The sequence below is a fragment of the Macrobrachium rosenbergii genome, chromosome 47 (assembly GCF_040412425.1).
Source record: "Macrobrachium rosenbergii isolate ZJJX-2024 chromosome 47, ASM4041242v1, whole genome shotgun sequence".
NCBI lineage: Eukaryota > Metazoa > Arthropoda > Malacostraca > Decapoda > Palaemonidae > Macrobrachium > Macrobrachium rosenbergii.
The window spans coordinates 18177865-18202241 of record NC_089787.1 but is presented as its reverse complement, the minus strand read 5'-3'; the positions used below and the strand labels follow the sequence as shown (position 1 = coordinate 18202241).

The 24377-nt window shown below is 34.6% G+C and overlaps 1 protein-coding gene across 1 annotated transcript in view; it reads right to left on the bottom strand.

The window, feature by feature from the left end:
• Positions 1-632: 632 nt before the first annotated feature.
• The window catches only part of APC7 (anaphase-promoting complex subunit 7), a 35550-nt gene continuing 11805 nt past the window's right edge, over positions 633-24377 (bottom strand). Inside the window, exons 5-13 of the mRNA XM_067090847.1 lie at positions 21723-21735; positions 21596-21658; positions 15678-15881; positions 15068-15208; positions 12859-12960; positions 10625-10753; positions 9105-9250; positions 7458-7575; positions 633-4041 (exon numbers count right to left, since the gene is read on the bottom strand). Coding sequence (XP_066946948.1) covers positions 3973-4041; positions 7458-7575; positions 9105-9250; positions 10625-10753; positions 12859-12960; positions 15068-15208; positions 15678-15881; positions 21596-21658; positions 21723-21735 — 985 coding nt within the window. The 3' untranslated portion in view covers positions 633-3972. The remainder of the gene's footprint in view (positions 4042-7457; positions 7576-9104; positions 9251-10624; positions 10754-12858; positions 12961-15067; positions 15209-15677; positions 15882-21595; positions 21659-21722; positions 21736-24377) is intronic.

The window sequence follows — 24377 nt, the reverse complement described above, 5'->3', positions numbered from 1 at the left end:
TCGGAGAAAAAAAAATTGGCTTCATCTCAAAGGATACTCATCCTGGGACCGATCAAATAGAAGCTGTTGCATAGCTGAATTCAACAAATTACGAAATCTATCACTCTCTGACCTCCACCTCTCTTTGTTTTCTTTGGTCTTCTCCTGCTTAACCAAAGAACCACTTGAATGTTACCTCACTTCATTCCTCATCTATCATTCATGAGCTTACCTTTCAATTCCATAAATATGCAGAATATGTACATCATCACCACACTAAAGTTGGGACAATAGCTACAGACAGGTATTCCCACTCTGTGTGTACCCAGAGACAACTACCTTGGTATGAACTCAAACTCTGGAACAGTACGGAATGTCCTTCGCAGTCGGTACAATAGTCCACGGGTAATTCTGTCATACATCAAGAAGATGGCTTGATCTGACAAGCATAAACATGGAGTTTACTTCTGTCTTACATTAGCACCACTTGTGACAGATCCTTCCAGTATTTCAAAGTACACCTCCCTGTTATGGCAGCATTACAAGATAAATTAGGAAGAGACAACAGATGTTTATGAATTGCAGCAGGACGAAAATAGAGAAGAAAGAATGCACCTGCAATATAAACAAAGGGTTTCAAACATCAAAATCAATTCCATACAAAAAACTGTATATTTCCTGACTTCTGATGCAAAATAACTTATAAAAATCATCATAAATTACAAATAATCCACAAAACCTAACATACAACAACAGTAATCTATGCCCTAACCAAATAAATATAAGCTAGCCTAATTTATCTCACCACAATGTAACAAAAAACTGGTTTCAGTTGATTTCCACTTCCTGCATTATTATTCTGTAAAGAAACACTTCCTCCTAAATCTTTAACATTCATTAAAACATTTGAAACTCCTCTTACATTTGTTTGAGTAAATAATATATATCTAACATTAACAAATCAATTCTCATCACAAGATACTGTATATATCATTAACCTTTCCCTGTAATGACACCAGCAATGCAAATTCTCTCTCGCAAATTGTACTGCTGAAAAGGTCGAACTTCTACACAGTGACACAATTACTAAGCAATTTTCCACTTCTTATTTTGTAATACTTTGCTGGAAAAAACAGTAATTATTGACTAGATGTGACAATAAATATACATCTGAGAATGCGTGATGAAGTAAAATGTTAGTACGCTGAGCTATGGGCATAAGGGCATTACAGCACTACATTTTTATAAAAAAAAACAGCATTTGAGCATTTGCTACCAACTGTACAAGTTATTAATTACAAATATCCTGTCATAATTACTGTACACACACACACACAGTAACCTTAATGAACTGTAAGTAATGGGGACATGAAAGAGCTACAGGATGTGTACGACATTACATCTATGACACAACAAGTACAAAAATACATTCTCATCTCTTACAATAACAAGACACCTTGACCCCTAATGGTAATATCTCATAGCTCGTTATACCTACTTTGACCTACAAGATCAAAGTCCACTGAATTTTCTTCAAAAAAGCAATCATTAGGTCCATTTCATGATGAATATTGACTGCTGTACCATATTAAACCATCATTTCAAAATACATAGAGTAATTCGTAATAGTACCCTGACATCATGTGTTATTGGAAGGTATACTTTCAAATATTGAGTACACATTATGAGTTAATATCAGGCTTCACATTACAAATTCCTTCATTGTAAAACAGAATAAGGCTAATGGCAAATATATTTTGTCATCACACTCATAACAACAGGAATAGAGAAATTGGTAAAATTTATGAGCTCTTAAAAAACAAACAAAAAATCCTACAAAACACAATTTGGTCACCTTTAAACTCACCACCACCTTTCCTGTCTTTATGTCAAGCTTTTCATTCACATGTTCAAAAGTGATGAGTCCACCTCATTCCCCTCTACTCACTCTGCCAGATTCAGGTCTCCATCTCTCTTGGGTCATCCCACTGTACAATGTTGTATAACTCTAAAACCAAATCATTTTTCTCTGTCTCAACGTGCTTTGTGGCCCTAAGTAGGCAGTCCCCGGTTATCGGCGGGGTTCCGTTCCTGACAGCGTGACGATAATGGAAATTCGCCAACAACCGAAAATTGGCAATAATAGTGGCGATCCTCGGTTATCGGCGCCAATAACGGGACCAGCGCTCCCGATGACCAAGGATCAGCACCGATAACCGGAGATCGGTGCCGATAACCAGGAATCGGTGTCGAAAATCTGGTTATCATCGTCGCTAGACAAGCGCCGTAAAACCGGATCGCCGATAACCAAGGCTGCCAATAACTGGGGACTGCCTGTATGCAATTGCAACTACACCTCTTCAGCAGCCCTTTTGAAAGGTGATTTTATGCTGGTTGCAACTGTATTGAAACGAGAATGGAAAAATTATGAACAATACATAACTTCAGAAGTGTAGGTCTTGGTGGAGAATGAATGCAATCACAAATGAAGCTTATATAATAGGTCTTACTGATGTCACTTCTGATCTTTTTTTTATTCTATTTTCATGATAGTAATTGTCCTGGGAATAATAGTATGTACACTGTTCTTGTACTTCAGACACTCTTACTACTGTATATAGTGAGTGCCATTTCTTTTTCAAATACTAAATCCCTAATACTCGCTTTTTAAATAAGATTAACCAGTAAATGTCTACCTTTCACAAATGCGAATACTTCAGTCATCATCTACACAAACAAACTATATAAAACTGCACATCACGTAGAGATAATGAAATTTAGAAATGAGATGGCACTGGGACACATGACGTTTGTAGCCACTAAAAAGACCACTCCTACGCCAAGTTCTACCTTTACTAGCTAGAAGCGTGCTGAGGTCTCTTCTGTGTCCTTTAGTTTTGGTAAATTATGCCTGAATTCCCTTCAGGTCAAGGCCTTTATGTACGGTGGTGAACTGTACTTTGTGGAAAATCATGACTGGTTGCAAGTCAATTATTGGCTATACCAATTGAAAAACTGCATAATTGGTTTCATAAACTTCCAAACATGTAAGCAAAAGACTTTGAATCCTTACAACATGAAAACTGATAAAGGATCATCACTGCTGCATGGAGTTGTTACTTCTAGAAGTAGATTAGATAATGCATAACAAGGACTCAAAACACACCCTTTCACATGTTCATGACAGCTCTGGTACTCAAGCGGAAAAATATGCATAAAACAACCAAATTAAAGTTGTCTTTAGTTAACAGCTATATGCAATTTCATGTTCCTCATCCTTTAGATACTGTGATTGAACGGCTTTACACTGCTAAGAAAATTATGGTCCTCCAATGTATACAATCTCATTGGTATAACTTAGGTACTGAAAGCTCTGATGTACAACCCCACCATTTACCAGAAAAAATTGACCGCCTGTTGAAAAAGTAACCGAAAGGGCTGAACATTATTTAAATGAGGAGCCACTATGTTTTCATACAAGCTAACGGCTGTCCTCTGATTAAAACCAAGGACTATATGGGAGTGGAATTCAATTTCTCTAAGACCTTAACCAATACCTACTTGGGATTTCAAGTTTCATCTCCAGAATCCACTCCCAAGATCAAGATCTTTTCTAAGAGTTCATACAAAATAAAAGCCTAATAACAGAAACGTTGTACATGGAGTACAATGAAATACATCTTTTCCACAAACTTCAACCCTTACAATAAAGGGCTATAAATTAATACTGTACTTACTTTAGCAGTTAACTAATAATCACCTCTTGTAAAACCTTTCCTGGCTGTTACCCAGAAAAGAATTCTTTAAAGGAATGGTTAGGCAAGCAACTTGCAAATGCTGTAGCAGCAGCAATTTCTCTAAAATGCTTTAGCAGCAATTGCCCTACCAGCAACAAATGACACTTGGACCAAATCCACACAGTCCAATTCAGCTTCTGTTGTCATGTTGAATGTTTTGGCTGTTGGTCACCCGGATAATCTGGATGGCGTTATGCTACTGCCCACTCAAGGAGAAATCCACATCAGACCAAACTGCTTCCAGGTCGCTTTCCTCGACTTCACCCTGGCAATAGAGAAAGTATATTTAGCAATCACAATAAGGGCCTTCCCCTTCTTCCAGCAAGTATGTTTTGAAACAGCATCTAATTACTATGAAAAATAGAATCTCGGAATGTGAAGCCTAAGGAGCAGAAATTTTAGTCTAAAAATTTTCTAGGTGAAAGTTTTCCCTTTTCAAAAAATAATGCAAGACCAGTTAATTAAACAATTTAATTTTGAAAAGAAAAATCTGAAATATCTAAAGAAATGCAAATTCAAATCTAATAATAAAGTAAATAAAAATAGACAGAGTTTATCCCTAAACAGGCAGTCCCTGGTTTATGACGGGTCCAGCTTATGACGTTCTGAGGTTACAACGCTTATCAAATATATTCTTCTGAAATTATTTCCCGGTTTACGACGCATGTTCCAGGGTTATGACGCATTGTGCGCAGATCCGACGGAAGAAATATGGCTCCAAAATGGCAGAATAACCAAAATTTGGAGGTTTTTTGATGAAAAACTCAATAAAAATGCAGTTTACATTGTTTTCAATACACCCAAAGCATTAAAAGTAAGGTTTTCTTGGGATTTTTGATGATTTTCAATGATATTTCGGTTTACGACGCGGCGTAAAAACGGAACCCCCATTGTAAACCGGGGACTGCCTGTATATTTATTCATTTTGCAATTTACAATATATCTGAAAATACTAGAATCCATAAACAACTAGATGTACACCAATCATCTTAAATGTTAAATGCAGTTCCTGTAATTTTATAGTTACTACGTCATCTCCAGCAAAATAAGTGTTTTGGTGCCTGCTTCACCCTTTATGAGGTTAGACATAAAATCAATTGTCTCAGCTCTCCTCTGTCCTGTACACTTTCTGCTACAAGGTCTAGGTCTTCAACTATCCTGTAAGACTATGATTTCTGAGGCCTTCCTATAGATCTCTGGCCAGGTACTTCTATATCTACTGCCTTTCTGAATAACTATCCTTCATCCCTTCTTATCACATGTTCAACTCAACTTCAACATTTGAGATCTCAGCATATTTTCCGGCAACTTGACAACAAGTTTCTCTGCAATGTCCTCATTTGTAATTAACTATATACAGTAAACCCCCATATTCGCAGTCTCACTATTCGCGGATTTCTCTGTGGAACGTATATATTATATATTATTTGTGGTAAATTCGCCCACTCGTGGTATTTTTCACTGAGAAATATTCACTAATTACTGTATTTTCATATTTTCATGACCAAATGCACTTTTTGTGATAAAACTATTAAGTTAAGTATATCTTAGTTTAACCAGACCACTGATCTGATTAACAGCTCTCCTAGGGCTGGCCCAAAGGATTAGATTTATTTTACATGGCTAAGAACCAGTTGGTTACCTAGCAACGGACCCTACAGCTTACTGTGGAATCCGAACCACATTTTAACGAGAAATGAATTTCTATCACCAGAAATAAATTCCTCTTATTCTTCACTGGTCGGTCAGAGATTCGAACTTCGCGGCCAGCAGAGTGATAGCTGAGAATGGAACCCACTCCCCCAACAAAGAACTGCAATAAAACTATTAAAATAGCCTACTCAAGTATAAGCATTTTTTGAGTATTTTTTTTTGTGTGTTTAAACTATCAAAATAGGCAGTTATAAGTGTTTTTAGAGAGGTTTCAAGTATTTGTGGATTTTAGCTGTGAGGGGCCGCACCCCCCGCGAATATGGGGGGTTTACTGTATGTAATGCACAAAATCAAAACAAAAGTACACTAGGAAAAATGTCCATATCACTGTATACAAACAAAGTATAATCCTAATTATCATCGCCAGTCCCTTTGAATGATTTAAAAATACAGATAATCAAAATCTCAATCCCAAAAAATCCTTAAATTAAAATAACATAAGAGTCCCTTTTGATATATCACAGAATCCATGAACTATAAATGAGGATGCAAATGAGAGACAGGAATAGAAAAAACATCCTTATAAGTATTATGAGAGAGAGAGAGAGAGAGAGAGAGAGAGAGAGAGAGAGAGAGAGAGAGAGAGAGAGAGAGAGAGAGAGAGAGAGAGAGAGAGAGAGAGAATGTTTTTACTTTTTTACATTTCATACAATTCTAAAAATCTCCTGAATGCCATAAAAGAATCAATTGCAACTCTTCGCCTCATTTAATTTTAATTATGCATTCTTATTCAACTCTTTCTTTTGTTTATTCACAAGTCTATTTTCAGACTGGGCCTGAAGAGTAGCACAGAGGTGGATGGAAAGGAGATGTTGAAATGAACCTCTTCCCACCTGCTTCCAACATAAAAGATGACAGATAGCAGTTTCTTTTTAATTTTTAAGGTTTTAGTGTACAGTCAATCCCCGGTATTAGTGGGAGATGCGTACCGCTACCTTCAGCGAATAGCTAAAATCTGCGAATACTTTAAACCCTCCTAAAAACGCTTATAATTGCCTGTTTTGATAGTTCAAACACCAAACACCCTCTAAAAATGTTTATACCTGAATATTTTAATAGTTTTATCAATAAAGAGTGCATTTAGTCACAAAAATTATATGAAAAAATACAGTAATTTGTGAATGTTTCTCTATGGAAAATACCGCGAATTGGCGAATTTCCTGCAAATAATGTGTATATATGTTCCACAGAGAAATCAGCAAATAGGTGAGTCCGCAAATCCAGAACCGCTAATAGGCAGGGATTATTTATTACACCATAAATTTTATTCTGACTGTGCACAACTTTCTTACTTGTTCTGTTCTGTATTGAGAATGTACTGTATTAGTAGTCTTTTGCCCTGGTATTTCATCTCTCTTTGCAGCTTCCCCGATTTGGGATGGAAAGCTAAGCACTTCTCCATCTCATTTTCACATTTTTCTTTAAAATCTTTTCATCAGTTTTTTTCAATACTGAGAAAATATAGAATTGAGGTGAAGGTAAAATACTGTAAATCTTTGTGTCGCAGAAAAGAGGAAGCAATTTATGTAAGTTTCCTCAATTTACTAATTGACTGATCAATGATATACAAGGTCAGTTTTATTATAAAACAGTAAAAGTTAACGGCCTTGCCATCACAGATCTGCTGGTGCTAGTAGACACCCAAATTTGTACAGTAACCAGTCAATGCACCTACTCAGAAAAGTTGTTTATTGCCTGAAAATGCCACTCTATCCTAAGCTTTTATCTTTCATGTTGTCCAATCTTTATTAGGAAGGTACCTTAATACAGTTACTCTGAGCACTAATATTTGAGAGCTTATTGTAACTGTGCACATACACACATAATTAATCTGTAAATGAACAAAAAGGCATGTTTGTAAATATCAATACAGTACATGCAACCATTTATCCACAAACAAATAATTCTATATATTTCTATATTTAACTCTAACAACTATTGGTTTCATCTCCAAAGGTAGATTCTTACCTCAGAGTCTGCAATGTCTTCGACCTCCATGTCGTACGCAGGAGCCTCAACGGCAGCATCAGGAGCTGCTTCCATCTTCTGCATGCCTTCTAGGGCTCTGGTGTTTCCAGGTTCATGACTGTCATGGAAAGGATTTATATAAGCTCAGTCATATCCTTTAGAATGCTCTCTAAAGAAAGCTGGCTAAACAACACAAGATTTAAATAAACTCAGCAATATCCTTTATAAAGTTCTCAAAAGAAAGCTGGCTAAACAACACAAGATTTAAATAAACTCAGTGATATCCTTTATAAAGTTCTCAAAAGAAAGCTGGCTAAACAACACAAGATTTAAATAAACTCAGTGATATCCTTTATAAAGTTCTCAAAAGAAAGCTGGCTAAACGCTAAACAACACAATAGCTCTATGAAACAACATATCTTTTAACCGAGATAGCTAGTGGAGTGGATAACACTCCACCCCAATGGATGACAGGTGTGAATAAAAAAAGTATAGGAAATTAGAATGGTGTTCCAACTTGAAGGCAGTAATAGCCTTGCAGAACTCTTAAAGGACAGAAGATTATAACATCATGGGAGAACAGGAGTGAGAAATTCTTCACTTTCATGGACAGTTTACAATAATTAACATTGATAATGTTTGTTGTCAGCATTTAACCTGACTTCATGTCCTGTAAAAAGGCAATTTTTTAACATATTGAAATCAATATGGAAAAAAATTAAAAAATTTCATATACATTTTCATCAATAAATGTAATATACAGTATGTAATTTTTTCTGAATTTTTAAAATATGCAGACATCATATGTAAGAGAAACATTGCTTTAGCATCTTTGTAAAAAAAAAAATTATTTACCGTATCTTTGAAAAAAAAAAATTACTGTACCTTAGAGTATCTTTGTAAAAGATCACTACTTAGCATATCTTTATACACAAGGAAAACTTGAACCCTACTATGATTTAACATACTCAAACCAGTCCCAAAACATCATACAAGAGGACTGAGCATTAGGTTGGCAACTCCCAGCCTTGAAGAAGAATTTATTTTGATACGCAACATATTTTCAGCAAAGGCAAAAGTAAATCTCTAATTTGAAAATTCATTTATAAAATAACTAAAATTTTAGCAGTGAGAACTTTAAAACTTACACTGAGAGAGCAATCACTGGTCACAGTGACAGAGAATAAAATAAACTTCAGAAGGAGATGCCACCCCACTTACAAATGCGTTATGTTCTGGAGGGCTGTTTGTATATTGAATTGTTTGTAAGTTGGTTACTGTAGTCTTCATGACTATTTAAGTGCAGTGTGATATAAAATCAATACAATACTGTACGTTTTTTCATCATAAAACACAATACAATGTACATATAGTACTGTATGACAGAATAAGCATGCAAAACAAAATTTGAACTTGTGGGTGGCAAAGGGAAGTTTTCTGGACACAGTTTTAATTTGTGGTCCCATTTGTTTGTATCTGAATGCCTTTAAGTTGAATTTTCTTAAGTAGGATGGTGTCTGTATACTAAATGGAAATGGTGGGCCAGCAACATAGCTGTTTACAATGACAGGGAACAATGATTCCTTCAAAGCTATACTGACATCATTATAAAAAAATCACACATCCAATGAGAGAAAAAACACTTACTTCAAAGCTATACCAAAATGGTGGGCAGCCTTTTCTTCGTCGTGAACGTGCGAAAAGAAGTCCGCTAACATCTGATGGAGACGGCAAGTACTTTGCACAGCCACTTGCTTCCTTAACAGTTCAATTGCCACATCAAAACGTAGTTCCTAGAGACCACAGAGGTAATTGTGAGCTAAAATGAATGCAAATTATGATACCAAAGAGTATCTACCTTAAATCTAATTTGATTGATACCAGAATATTTTCATTACGCTGTCAGAGACATTCTATACACAATAATTAGCTTAATACATCTTATTAAGAAACAGCAAAAAATCACAGTCTGATGGCCAGAAAAAATATAAAAATATCTATAAAATTTTTCAGTTCCTGTATAATAAGACTGAAAACATATGGAAATTTCCACACATCACTATAATTTACATAATCCTAAATACAATCCAATTTGTCCCCTTATGCTATCTAAACATTTATCAGCTTTTCTGGAATATGTGTGTCCAGAATATGGCAATGCTAATGGTACTATTTTATGCAAGAAAAGATTCCTGCACTACATAATGCTTTCAAAAGCTGAAATGATTATTTATGTTGTTCCTCATTTACTCAACTACTGTAATTCGTATCATACAGTGAGCCGTCTCTTCTGCTACGTTAACTTTTTCCTGCAGTATATTACTGGATTTCAATATTTTCCCCTCTCTCTCTTTTTCCTTATTCCATAGATACTTTGGAAACCACTCACTTCAACAACTTCCATCTCATTCAACATCCAATACAGTCAATGGGCCCCTATTCGCTAAAAATTTGGTAATTCGCAGATTTTGTCATCAAGAAATATTCACTAATTACTGTATTTTCAAGTTATCTTTGTGACTAAATAAATTTTTTATGATAAAAAAATGACTTACTAATTTTCAAATATTAATATTAATGTAAACAGCAAAATACTGATAAAATGCATTTTTTTTCAATGCATATTAAATATTTAGGTACAGTATTTAACTCTACTTGAGAATTCCCAGTGCTTCCCCTATGTATTGTAAAAAAGACAACAGGACTGCTTCAATACTGTACGAGAGAAAATGGATGTTCCTGGATGTAGGGGTATCTTGAACAGTTTTCACACTTAGCTGTAAGCCGTATATTTTTAAGGGTAATGTTGTAAGATGACTTTGATTGATTATGAATGATTGGTTATGAAATTTAGGTCTTGAAGACCAAGAGCTGGAAGTAAGATGTCTTTGAAATGACATTAAAGTGTTTTAGATGATAGTTTAAGGTATATTTGGTGTAGGATGACAGTTTCAAGGTATGCATTTGGTGTTTGAACTATTAAAATAAGCAGTTATAAGTGCTTTTAGAGGGAGGGTTTCAGTATTCGTGGATTTTCGGTATTCGCAAGTCGGTGTGGTCCCTACCCACCCTGCGAATATCGGGGGTAGACTGTATTCAATTTTGGCTCCACAGACATGTCTTACATACTGAAAACCAAATGAAAAACACGAGAATCAAAAAGTTACCTGTTCATACACTTCACACAAGAGGTAAACGGCAGGCAAATGATATGGATCTTCTTTCAGAGCCTTCTCAAGCAGACTCTTTCCTTTACTGACTGTCATGGTATCTTTTAGGAGAACAGAAGCATACAGCTGGAAAAGAGGAAGAGTATTACAAATGACATAACGTCTACAAACGTTTACATTCTAACGGACAAAATAAGAAAATGACCCGTTCAATGAATTCTGTGTTTCTATTTTCTTCTTATACATATTCTTACAGATGAACAGTTTACAAAATACTGCCATGATGATGTCATACCTTAGGTTAAGAGCAGCATTTTCTAAATTTTTCACCAATCATACTGAAAACAAAGCACAAGTTTCACCTAATGGGTCTTTTTCTCTATTTATTACTGCAACCAAACATCTATACCTACAGAAATAACTAAAGAGGTTAACACTTTGCCTTTGACCTCTCTCAAAAGAGTCGGTGTTATTGTTCATCAAAATAACTCTACCACTTCGCAAAATTTCCTACCATCACCTTACTTCCTATTGGAGTTTCATATGTTCAACCTTAGATTTCTTAAGTTTTTATAATATAGGCTGTGAAATTGTTCAGGCAAAACATTGAAGGTCACTGCTAAACATAGAATAATTTATAATATATTCCTAATTAACTTAATTAATTCTTAGATTAACATACGTCACTAGTTATAATTAAATTCTTAGAGAGTTTAAATAGCTTGTCTAATCCTTCGGGCCAGCCCTAGGAGAGTTGATATTAACTCAGTGGTCTGGTTAAACTAACGTTAAAAAAAAAAATAAAAAAAAAACTGCTAAACTACCAAAGGGCTAACCTGAGAGGTAAAGTCTTCAATGAGGGCCAATGAACTTGAAACATGATAAAACTACACTGGTGGGATAACATAAATATTTACTGGTAATCAAAGTAGCATACATTATAATAGCAACTACAAGCTACTATGTGAGTTTTGTTAAAAAAAAAATTACAATAATAAATATGTAAGACTTTGAAAATCATTTCAATTCTATATCTATACACCAGACTGCCAAATTCAGTCATGAAAATAAATTATTCCAATAATGAAGATTCTGGAAACATTTTTTGACATTTACTGCTGGCTGCAACATGACCTCGTGTTATCTCAACAAGTCATAGGTGTCACAAGTATGACTGAACCAGAGATTGTCCACTATCAACAACATACATATATCTGTATCAGTGACAAAAGAAAAGGAACGTTACTTGCATTGTACACTGCTGAAACGTGCCATTAGAATCGTCAACGAAGATTGGCTGAGTAACAAATACTCATTGAAGATAACACAGTAATAGTTTCTTAAGAGATATGAAAATTGGAGCAAGATTGAACTCAAGAAGTAGGACAGTCAAATAGGGAGAGACCAAACAAAAAGGGTCTAAAAGTGGCGCAAAAAGCACCCTACAATCACTATTCCCTGTGGGGATACTTCATTTGCTATAGATGCTCGGATGTGTACATACAGATTTGTATCACATCACAAATTTCCAAGGAGGTTTAAGAAAAACAGCTAATTTAAGTCTACGACCACCGAAGATGAATCAGATTGGATGTAATTACTTGCACTGTACATAATTTGCAAAATAAATCCTTTTAATTATGCATTTACTATTTCATTAAATTAACTATTTCATTACATTAAATACACTGATTTTCTTTTGGAATCATTACTTGTTTATATTCCATTTACAAAGCTGATTTTTTACATTTCTTTTATTAATACTGTACAGTAATATGTAGTTCTAATTGCTGATGGACAAAAGTCTGGCAAACTAAAGGTAAGGACAGTCTGTGAAGATCTCTCTCACCAACACTGTAAAGTGTAACAGACAACTTAGGAGAGATCAATGAGAAATACTAGTTTAAAAACACCAGACAGCAAGACTGAAAAGATATAAAAACAAACCAAAATGTGTTTCTCCTTTAAGAAATGTTCCCACATGCATAACCCCCATCCCTTATATTGATAAATATGTATTTTCAAAGAACTACATTTCTGTGTACACATTAAACAAAAAGTTATGAAAACCTTTATGAAAACTTCAAGAAAGCTCAAAATCTTCCTCCAATATTCCATGGAAAAGCAACATTCTGGAGGCTATCAGAACAACGAATGTCAGGTGTACACTGAACATTCACCAAGAAATCCAAAATCTTAACACAGAAGGAAAAATTCAATTTAAAACTTACTGTGAGTGCTCTTGGAGTCTGACCTAATAATTTGCAAGCATTGGTGGCAATGGTCACTGCTTCTCTTGACCGGTGCATTGCTAAATAGCAATCAACGAGGCCCTGTAAATAAAAGCACACTCATTCTTTGGTGTCAAGTCAGCATTTACTTGCCTGAAGTAGTTTTCATTTCAATTTGGTAAAAGTATTTAACTATACATTGGACCCCTGCTTATTCGCAGTTCTGGATTCGCTAGCTTTATCTATTCACAGATTTCTCTGTGGAACATATATAAACATCCACATAAAATTCACCTATTCGTGGTATTTTTATATAGAGAAATATTCACAAATTACTGTATTTTCCTATTATTTTTGTGACTAAGTTAACTTTTTGTGATAAAACTATTAAAATATTCATGTATAAGCATTTCTGGAAGGTTTTTTGGTGTTTTGAACCATCAAAATAGGCAGCTGATAAACGTTTTTAGAGTGTTTTAAGTATTCGTGGATTTGAGCTATTTGCAGGAGGGATAGTGGTACCCATCCCCTGTGAATACTGGGAGTCAACTGTATTAATTATTATGCCTGACAAACACTTATATCTTGATAAGATGCATTACACAGTTTTCCAACTATAAAAGACAATTCAAATAAGTAACAAAACTAAATATCTTAAATCATACAGCTGGCAACAGTCGTGTTCATAAGAAAAATAAACATATCTTAACATACTAATTACTAGTTTTGTAAAATCCTCATAACTAACAGACTGAAAATTTTGAAGACTCTGACCAAAAATTGTTCAAGGGTGCACCCAATTTTCAGCAGGTATACCAATTCTATGTCTTTCTTTTTACTGATGATGATGGCTGCACACCAACATGTCTGTTATGCTTTGATTTGTTTATTATCCATTTCACTGTTTTACAAATATTGCCATTCATTTGTCATACTGGACTTTATAAGCTGTAGTTGTTAAACGGATTGATACAATGACACTGTCATAATGGCTGCAGACTTGTCTGCTATACCTGCAACTTTCTTTTCCTTTGATGTCTGCATGACCAATAAGCCTGCACTGTTAACTACTCATACCCACTGCATGGAAAGATCTGATCAACTGGACAAGAAAATTTTTGGACACTAAGTGCTTTTATGGCATTCCTGAAAATTACAAACCTCTGAGAAAATTATTTTTAAATATCCTTGACAGTACAGTAAACCCACTGTATTCGCATTCTCACGATTCGCGGATTTCTCCATGGAACATGTACACACACAATTTGCAGAAAATTCGCCCATTTGCAGTATTTTTCACTGAGAAATATTCACTAATTACTGTACTTTCACATAATTTTCATGACTAAATGCACTTTTTGTGATAAAACTATTAAAAAACTCAGAGATAAGCATTTTTTGAGTTTTCTTTTTGTGTTTGAACTATCAAAATGGGCAGTGCTAAGTGTTTTTAAGAGGGGGTTTTAAGTATTCCCGGATTTTAGCTATTCGCAGGCAGGGTGCGGTACACATCCCCCACAGTAATGGGGGGTTTACTGAAGATAACAGAAAACTGTTCTCTGATAACAGTGGCATATTAAGTTCTGTAATGATTTTTCCATCAGGAAATTTAGCAAAATATTCTACACCAGAGGGAGATTTGAACTCAAAGTGCATGTTGCATAGCATGGCGATTTTTGTCACGGATGTTCAATCGCATGTTACCCATGATGCATCTTTTTTGTGTGACTGAAGAAATAGTGACCACTCACTTACTACTGGTTAGTATTCAATCCCTGCCTTTTACAAACACAAGTCCTTACTCTCACCTAAAATCCTGTACCTTGATTCAAAGGGCTAGCACAAAAGGTTTCATTCTTAAACAGGCCAAAAATGCACGAGAACAATATCTGAAGAAATCAGGATATCAAGGTGACAACAGAAAGCAATGTCACTATAAGCAAAAATGATTGAATTTAGGGAGAGTAACTTTTTGGAGAAGGGGATTGCTCAGCCTTGGTGGAGCTTCGCCCCCTTCAAGCACCCTTGCTATAATTATTATTATTATTACCATTATTAAAAATGTGTGACCTTTTATTTCAAGAAAGCCTGGAAGGACATTAACTTACAAACAGGTTTCCTATTACAGTTTTAAACATAATAGAACCTACTTGTCAAAACAAGAGAACTGCTTTCACGTTATACACGTCACACAGAGATAATCACTCACTTTGTGAGGCTCAAAGCGATGAGGAGCTATCTGCATGGCCTCTCTGAAGTGCATGACAGCTTCCTGCAGCTTTTTAAGTTCTAAGAGTAGAGTCCCTTTCAACAGAAGACCTTCGACACTGCGTGGGTTAATGGAGCATGCCTAAAAAGGAACAGGTCAATTACAAGGTTACGTATGTTTGCTAATGTTACGAGTATGTTTGCTCTGACCTTTGGGGAAACTTATCACTACAACATAGTTTAACTAAATAAAATAAGAAGAATACAATACACAAAACTTTAGTTTTCAACCTTATATGGTCCACGACTTACAAATACTTTGCATTGTCTCTGATACTAAATTGTTGGGAAAACTTGTTTGTTTATATAAACATAAGCATCAAATTCTTTTTAATGATGAATTTGACCATATATAACATGCTAAAGATTTTTATACAGCTGTACAGACATATTCCTAGTAAATTTAGGCATCCAAAGGCAGCTCTAACAATTTTTCAAAGAACATCGCCAGGTTTTTAATGTTTTCCTCAAGCCCAGTTAAGATCGTGATTGTTCTTTAGAGCTAGACACTTCAATCATTAGATGGGAGCATGTCCATATTCTGACCGTACCTTATGGGCGAAATAAATGGCCTTGGTCGCTCGTTTACTCAGCTGACAATAATAGCCCATTGTGATCCAAGGCTGAGGAGCCGTATCAGTTACAGAGGTAGTGGTCATGGCAAGTTCTTCCAGCTCTCGGTTCCTCTTGTCTCCCGCAAGCAGACAAGCCAGCAAGTCTGATCCACGTAAATTCAGAGGGTCAACGGCATGTGCCTGTAAGAGGAGAAAATATTAAAAATTTGATTTTTTTATTGATGTATCATGGCATATAATCCACAGTTGCATAATATCCAAAACTCTAGGGTCCTGCTTTCACTGAATATACTGTAAACTGAAATAATAGGTGATGCATGCAAGTTTCCACATTCCCATATTGGCACAGGCCTTGTCTCTTCCACAACTTTTGAGGCTTTATTATTAATGTTATTCAGTAATCATATGCTTGCATGTAATGTAGTTTGGGGTTAACCCTTCACTCTAAAAGGTGAAAACTGGAAACAAGTTTACGTAAATTGGATTGCCGAGTGGGATGAGACCAAAAGGACGATTCACCCTACAGAGATCTGTGGTATGCACTGTCAACAGAACTAGTTAAGAAGAAGTCAGACATATTTACAGATGATCCACCACTGATATGTGGGGGTTCTCTGTCATATATTGAAAATAATATAAATCAAATGATAAGTAAATCTAAGATATACCTTAGTAAAGCATTTATAAAAAAAAATCATAGTACTGTACTTGTAACTAGAAAATGTTACACGTGATAAACAAGCAATATGAAAGCACTGAATAATACTGAACCATGGTGCTGTTGTTGTTGCAGACTCTGGGTGCAGCAGTAACTGACCTTGAAACAGGACAGTTCAGGAGTTAGACTCCTCACATTTACTAGAAATTACTAACTCTGAGCAAGAACTGACTTCAAATCTGCTTTTACTTAACATCACAATTTTTTCTCTCATAAATCTGAAGAAATGGTATTCCTTATGATACAAAGAAAGTGGTAAAAATGTTAGTCTGAGCAATTTCTGAACACTCAACAACCTACAACGAAAATACTGTACACAAGAGAGAAAGGGCCAGAGTTGACAAAAAAAATTATCTGAAAAGTGAGGGTGGATGCTGGACAACGTAATAATGAACTGTGGTGGACAAAACTTCTTCTGTAAGGCTGAATATCATTATTTATAGTAACCATGTTCATCATAATAATTCTATTTTATCTCAATATAAAATTCATTTGCTCTTCTCAGATGATTTAGATGCTGAGATCATCTGTTTTAGCCCTTTAGAATGTATGAATGAATCATGAAAATGAGGCTATAAAGAGCTAAGCAATGGGACACCTCCTGCCATTCAGCATTTAAGACAACACGATAAAGAGATCTTGAATTCAAGAGAGACGATGTACAAGGGTCTAAAGGTGAAACTCTGCAGAAAACACCTGAAGATGGATAGCAGGATGAAGCAAGGAAGTGTGATTGGGGGTAGGACTGGAGGTAGAGTAAAAATACTAAAAAATGAAGGGGTGTTGCAAAACTGACTGTGAGAAGTGCCACCTGAATAAAAGCAGCCATTGCCAATCATCAATAAAAGGTAGACCAAATATTACTTGCCCTGAAACACACCACAATTCAAGATCCAAAGTTTAACGATTAATGAAAGCTGCACTGCTTTCACAACAAAAAGTTTAAGTATCAAAATAAGTTCACAGTAATCTAGATGTTGACAATAAACAAATGTTATATACCCAACATGTTCATATCTAAAGCCTTCAGATCAGTTTATGACATAGGTTGTCGTCAGATGATAAAGGTCCCGGTAGATAATCAACACCACAATCAAGATGATTAAGTTCTTTAAGATGCAAAATTCAGTTCTCAAAACAATGCAATGAAGTTAAATATACCTTAGTTTAACCAGACCACTGAACTGATTAACAGCTCTCCTAGTGCTGGCCCAAAGGGTTAGATTTATTTTACGTGGCTAAGAACCAACTGGTTACCTAGCAACGGGACCTACAGCTTATTGTGGATGAAGCAACATCTAAACAAGAAACAAAATCACACCATAAGAAGGAAACTCTTAAACCTAATAAATGCAATCCCACCACTGTTCCAAATGTGTGTGTGAATCCACAAAATACCCAAATATGGAGGAAATCAAAGTGAATCTTAATTTCTTTCATGGAGTTACATCATCAACCAACACCCAACAAGCTACTTTGGTTCAAAAGATGATACATATATAAGCAAAGCTGCCTTGAGTCACAATCAAACTTGAGGCAGAATTAGAAGTCAAATCATAGTATAAAATAATAGATAAATTCTTTTAGAGAGATGATTTTATACAAAAAATTTAAGGGAAAAATATATGATACAGAAACAAGTAAGGAAATACTAAATGCACATAGACCTGGACCTGGAACCCACTTCAATGCTGAATTACACATGCATCTACCTTATCTTGTCAGCTCTCACATTTATAAGTTAGTTCAACAAGACTACTAATCATTTTGCTGGACTATCATAGGGCCCCCTAAAAGGGATTTGTTTCTTATATGAGAATTTGTAAAAGGTTGGAATAACCTCTGTCCACTGTGTGCCAAACATATGTGTAACAAAAGTGACACACCTGTACAGAGCAGAAAGAGTTAAATTCATGAAGACTTTTTCTGTTTTAGATGACAATGGTCAAATAAACACCTGACCATGATTGACCCTCCTGTAACCCAGCACTTCGGTCTGATTAATATCATTATTATTATTATTATAAAAGAGTTAACAGAATTCAAGTCTCTAGATTCACCACTGACTACCATGACCTAATTATAATAATAAAGGTTTCAATTCTAAATAAAACAAACTTGCAGTACAGAAAAGTTACAGTTGGACAGCCTGATGGTTATTGCCAACATACGGCAGTCTGATTATGATAGCCGAAGAATGGGAACTCTTTTACTATAAGAAGGATGGCCTAAGGGCTTTGTTTGCAAAGTTGGAAAGTTAAGTGGAGAGAGTCATTAGGTGGTGGATGAAATTTAAGAGATGTTTAATCCTGATCAGCTTTTATGTTTGATACAAAAAAAAAAAAAAAAAAAAAAACTGCCTCTCATCAAGACCAATTTTAATATTACTGTACATTATGCATAATTAATCATCCAATTTCCCTCACTCTTCTTCCAAGAGCAAAAAAGTTTTTTTCAACAATCACAGGCTTTAGTTTTTAAGATTAAGAGTTCATTTTTGGCTGCTTTTTTGTCACTGCCTGAATTTAGTATGCAACCATCAGAAATGAAAAAATATCATTATCATTATAAATATTGAAATATATGTACAAAAAAAATGTAATTATACAAAGCTTGAGCAAAAGTTAAAGCAAATGGTTACAAGACAACTTACATCTTGTATATAATAAATTGTAAAATATCAAAGCAACAAGAAAATATTATCACAAAATGGTGCATGAATTTTACTATTAAAAACACTATTTTTCAAAAATTCACCATAAATCAGAAAAACACCTAGAGACTTCCCCTTTGTTGCAAAATGAAGTTCATTTTAACAAATTAAGTGTTTTATTACAATTGCAGTTTTCGACCATTTAGGTCTTAACGAAATAATTTTTCTATTTATTGTGATTTATATGAAAATATTTCAAAACTGATACACAACCAAGTTATTTTTTGTTGTACTCAAACCCTTTCAGATTATAAACTTTAAGTAATGTTTGAAACAAAAAAAAATCAAGGACTAAAGAAATTCTAAGAGTTTCAGCCGAGTTTGCCTGAATTGAATAAGGAAAAAGTTTTTTAGGTTATCTAGACTTCGTTTCTTTTAAATGATTGAATGACCATAGTTTCAGCCAACTGCATTTTTGACCATTTGGCTGTGTTGACCAGGTTTTTTGTCATGGATTTATATGAAAATATTTCAAAACTTAAAAGCTCAACCATCAGTTATTTTTCTGTATTCAATGAAATTGGTTGTTTTTGGTTCAATTTATCTGCCTGTCTGAAAACAGTGGAAAATTGCGACATGGGTGACTAAAGAAATTCTGAGATTTTGATGGTTAACTTTGGTGAGAAAAAGTTTTTTCAAAAATTCATAAATGGGATGAACCACTTCCAGTTTGTTGCAAAATTAAATGATTGAATGGTTACTTGAATGTAAGATTTTACACTGTTTTTAATTTCGGTTAGTCAAGAACAGGTTGAAATTTTGGTACATCGTGATTTATATGAAAATATTTCAAAACTGATATCAATCTTGAGTTATTTTTTGTTGTATTCCATGAAATTGGGCATTTTCATATATAAAAATTTCTAATAAAATCTGTTCAAACATTCGACAAATGAGAAATTTTAGTTATTATAATCATTACATAAAAGTATTGCAAAAATATTTCGAAATGATCTAATTTGTTCCATAAATGATTGAATATTACAATAAACTTTTAGCAATTGTTTTTACCATGGTCAAAGTTGGAGGTTTCACATTGTGATTTATTGAAAATTTTCAAAACTGATAAAAGCTACAATCATGGGTTGTTTTTGTTGTATTTTTACATGTGTGTTATTTTCATTATAAAACTTTATAACGGCTAATATAAACTTGCAAAAATAACAAAGTGGTAGCAGGCCACTGATGCTTTCAACAAGTTTCAAGGTGATTTATCATGTAAACAAAACAACTTGCTCATCAAGTACTCCCAGCATGTTTTAGCCTGTTTAAAAGAATCTAGGCCTATAATTTTTCACAATTTAAAACTGTCCTGTTTGTAAGTCCACACAAGACAATTTTAGTCGACATACAACAAAAACTGAAACCTAATTAATAATATTTTCCCTACCTTCTGCAGTTCAACAGTTTAGTAAACCTATGATTTTATTTTATGAACATACTCGAATTCTCAGAGTGAAGGAGGAACTTCAACATTTATCTTAAACAGGTACTTAGCAATTATAGCAAAGCTTTCAATAATTAAAAGCAAATGGTTACAAGACAACTTACATCGCGTGATTCTCTATTTACCAAGATATAATAATTTTACTATTATTGAAACCATGTTGCAAACATCTGCTCCCGTGTAAGTTCATTTTAACAAATAAAATATTGCATACTGTACTGACCTTTCACCCAATATTGACAACCTGCAATTATAAAAATCAGTTTGATCAAAACAAAATCGGATTGAAATACATTCGATTCCGCAGAGTTTGCCTGAACTGAATAGGTTATCAGTCTCTCTTAGTGCTGACCATATAACCACCACCATGACTGTGCTACAAATGAGCTACAATGTTCTGGTTGGCTCATCTTTATCTGGCTGAAGGTTGTTTTTTTCAATCTAGTTCTGTTAGGTCTGTGCTTTAAAGACAGGATTTTCATGAAATTTAAATCAATGAACCACAGATGGTTACTTTTGATGGACACTGATGTTTTTCTGTTTTTAATCCTACAAAACAGGATAAACACTGTAACCTCACAGCTTATCATCTTGAGGGGGCCACAATGGGCATTTTCACAAAATTTCAACAAAATCTGTTCACCTCCACATGAGAAATTTTAATTATTATAATCATTATTAGTATTGCAATATTTTAAGTGATCTCCATCAAGTGCAATAAATAGCATTAGCCATGGAGGAGGTTTCCAATCTCTTGATTGTCACTCCTAGTTTTTTTTGTGTGTGTTATTTGTTATAAATATAATTGTACTTACAAAAATAACAGTGGTAGCTTGGGCCACAGTGCCTCAACAAGTTTCAAGGTGTTTTAGCATGAACTTGCTCAACAAGTACACGGTGTTTTAGCCTGTTCCAAAAGAATCTATGCTCGATAATCACAATTTAATACTGTCCTGTTTGTAAGACACAAACCGTCATACAACAAAAACTGAAACCTATAGTAATAAATACTCTACCCTCTGCAGCATAGACAGCGCATTTTTCGAGTCGCCTGCAAGGTAGTACGTCTCTCCAACGTTCTGAGCATTCCTATGACATTCTTTTCTTGAAAAGTTGATTTCATCGACTGTGAAATTATTTCACCCATATTGACAACCTGCAAATGGGAAAAATCAATCAGAACAAAACTGTACTGTTGCATATACATGTGGCAATTATTTATTGTACAGACACCACCCTACTTACAAATGAGCTATGTTCTGGTTGGCCATTTGCATGCTGAATTATTTTAAGTTGGTTACTGTACTTTCCATGCATATTTAAATCAAACTCATGTTTTTCATCCTAAAAAAATACGCTTTACATGCAGTTTTCAATGTACAGAATAGGCCAAAAAATTATGAACTTATGGTTGGCAAAGAGGAGTTCTCTGAACAAAATTTTAATTTGCAACCCTTTTTGTTTGCATCTGAATGTCTGTAAGTTGAACGTTCACAAGTAGGATGGTGTCTGTACTTTCATAATTACAATCAGTTCTGTTGGTACAGTAAACAGCGGCAACTCTTGCACTAAAGGCTTATAATGCTGGAAACTATCATATAAATTTATATATAAAATAAAAAAATCAGATGACTTCCATTCAGGCACGGAAAGAGGGTTTTACATTTCTGAGATGCAATAATATGTAAACCAGCATAGGAATATCACTTGATATGAACTGATAATTCGACAACAGATGAAACAATCCATTTTAAAAGAAATTATAAAAAGGTAGGTGACAAAAACATAAACATACTACCAATAAAAATCAAGCCACTAATCAATCATATTTAATCACAGAGACATTCAGATAAAATGCCCTTCCTAGATATGAGAGATAGCCTGCAATGCAGGTCAGCCATTATCATTTATTTGTCAACATGTTTAACTGTCACTCAGTCTGTTCTACATGACTGGCCTAAAGGAATTGCTTTCAAATGAAGGATGGGAGCCTGCGTTGAAAATGTTGTTGGGAAATTGAAAAAGGAAAAAGTTATGATGATCTCTGGCGAGAGACTACATTTGAAATATAATGCAAAGTAAAAAAGAACACTTTAGATGTAATGAAGTAGTAACTATTAATATGTATTTGAAGTTATAATAATCATAATAACAACAATAACAATAGCAATGCTTACATGATACAGATTAAATTACTTCAGTGAAGAAGGGAAAAAGGAGAGTTAGAGGGTAGCTCAGTGGTGTGTTTATGGAAAAGATGCTTCCCTTTCAAAACCTAAACAACTCGTCTGCACTGGAAGGGGGTGCGATTCTAGACAGTTGTCAATTTGCCGCTTCCTGGCATAATATTTATTTTATGAAATTGTTTGTATTTCGCTCTAATATCCTTTTGAAGAATTATCTGTTTGTAAAACTGTACTCTCTGTTTGTTGCTTGCTTTGCCTCATGTTTGAGATTGAAGATGCGTTTGTGCATATGTTTCACACTGAGTTGGGTGTGGCTGATCCTGATTGCTTATCACTTGCCTTTCCAACTTGATACAAGACTGATGTCTCTGAAACCACTGTAGCTTCGATTGAATATATTTAAATATATTAAATTTTAAAAAATGACATTTTAGTAAACCAAGCTACCAACATAGGGACACCTTCCTATTGGTGCAGCTCTCTCCAGGTCTCATTAACAGATGAGCAAATGAATGACCAATTCATGACCAAGGGACAAGCGAATCATATTAAAACAAAAGCCAATTCAAGGACATTAAAGTGATATCATATTATGAGGCAACGCTGTCATAAAGTTGGACTGCAAGAGAAATCTGTTATTATCCAAGAGATACTATAAAATATTTATTCTTTGTAAACTAGCCTAATAACTGCAACGAGCATCGTCTGAAATTTTGTTCTTAGATGATAGGTGGAAACTGAAGCAGAAAAAAGTCAAAGACGTTAGATAGCTACAAAGAAGAGACCAATAATAAAGGATGAAAAGTGAGAGACATAAGGCACTGTAGTGGGGGGGGGCAAAGTTATGCTGCAGAGAACTTTTACTAGTATCTTGCAGTGAACTGCCCACAACAAACTTGAAGTAGTAAGCAACTGCTAAGTGCCAAAAAATAGGGAGACAGCACTATTAACATATACAGAAATCAGTCAGTCACACAGTAAGACTTCAAAAAGCATATACAGGTATTGCCCTACTTATGATGGGGTTAGGTTCCAAAAAACCCATCATCTGTTGAAAAAATTGTATCTCGAATATGGCCTAGCCTACACTAGGGTAGTCAGTACCATGTATACATATATGGTAGCCTAGCCTACACTACACAGTATACTATATATATATATACGGTATAGTAATTATTAGTGTCAGCTAATTCTGCATATTCAATGCAGATTGACTTATGATAATTCAGTATAAAGAGAAATTGAATAACAAACAAAGCTTAGCCTACACTTTGGTATATCATATACGGTAGCCTAGCCTACATTATACTGTACTCTATTTTCACATATTGACACCGTATTACACAAACATCAAAATAACGAATGTGCATCTTTTCCATGGATCTTTAAAAAGTTATGCTTTACTACACTGTATCCAATCGTATATATTCTCATATTGCTTTTGCATTATAAATTGCGATCACAGCGATCAAATGTTTTGGTTTGGGAATCAATCACGCGGCGTTTATTTCACTGCATTTAACTCAGTTCAGAGCACTTTTCCTGCTCCTAGTTAGTGTAAATGAACTCTAAATACTTTATTTTTATGGGACAAGGATATTTTTCGTTATAC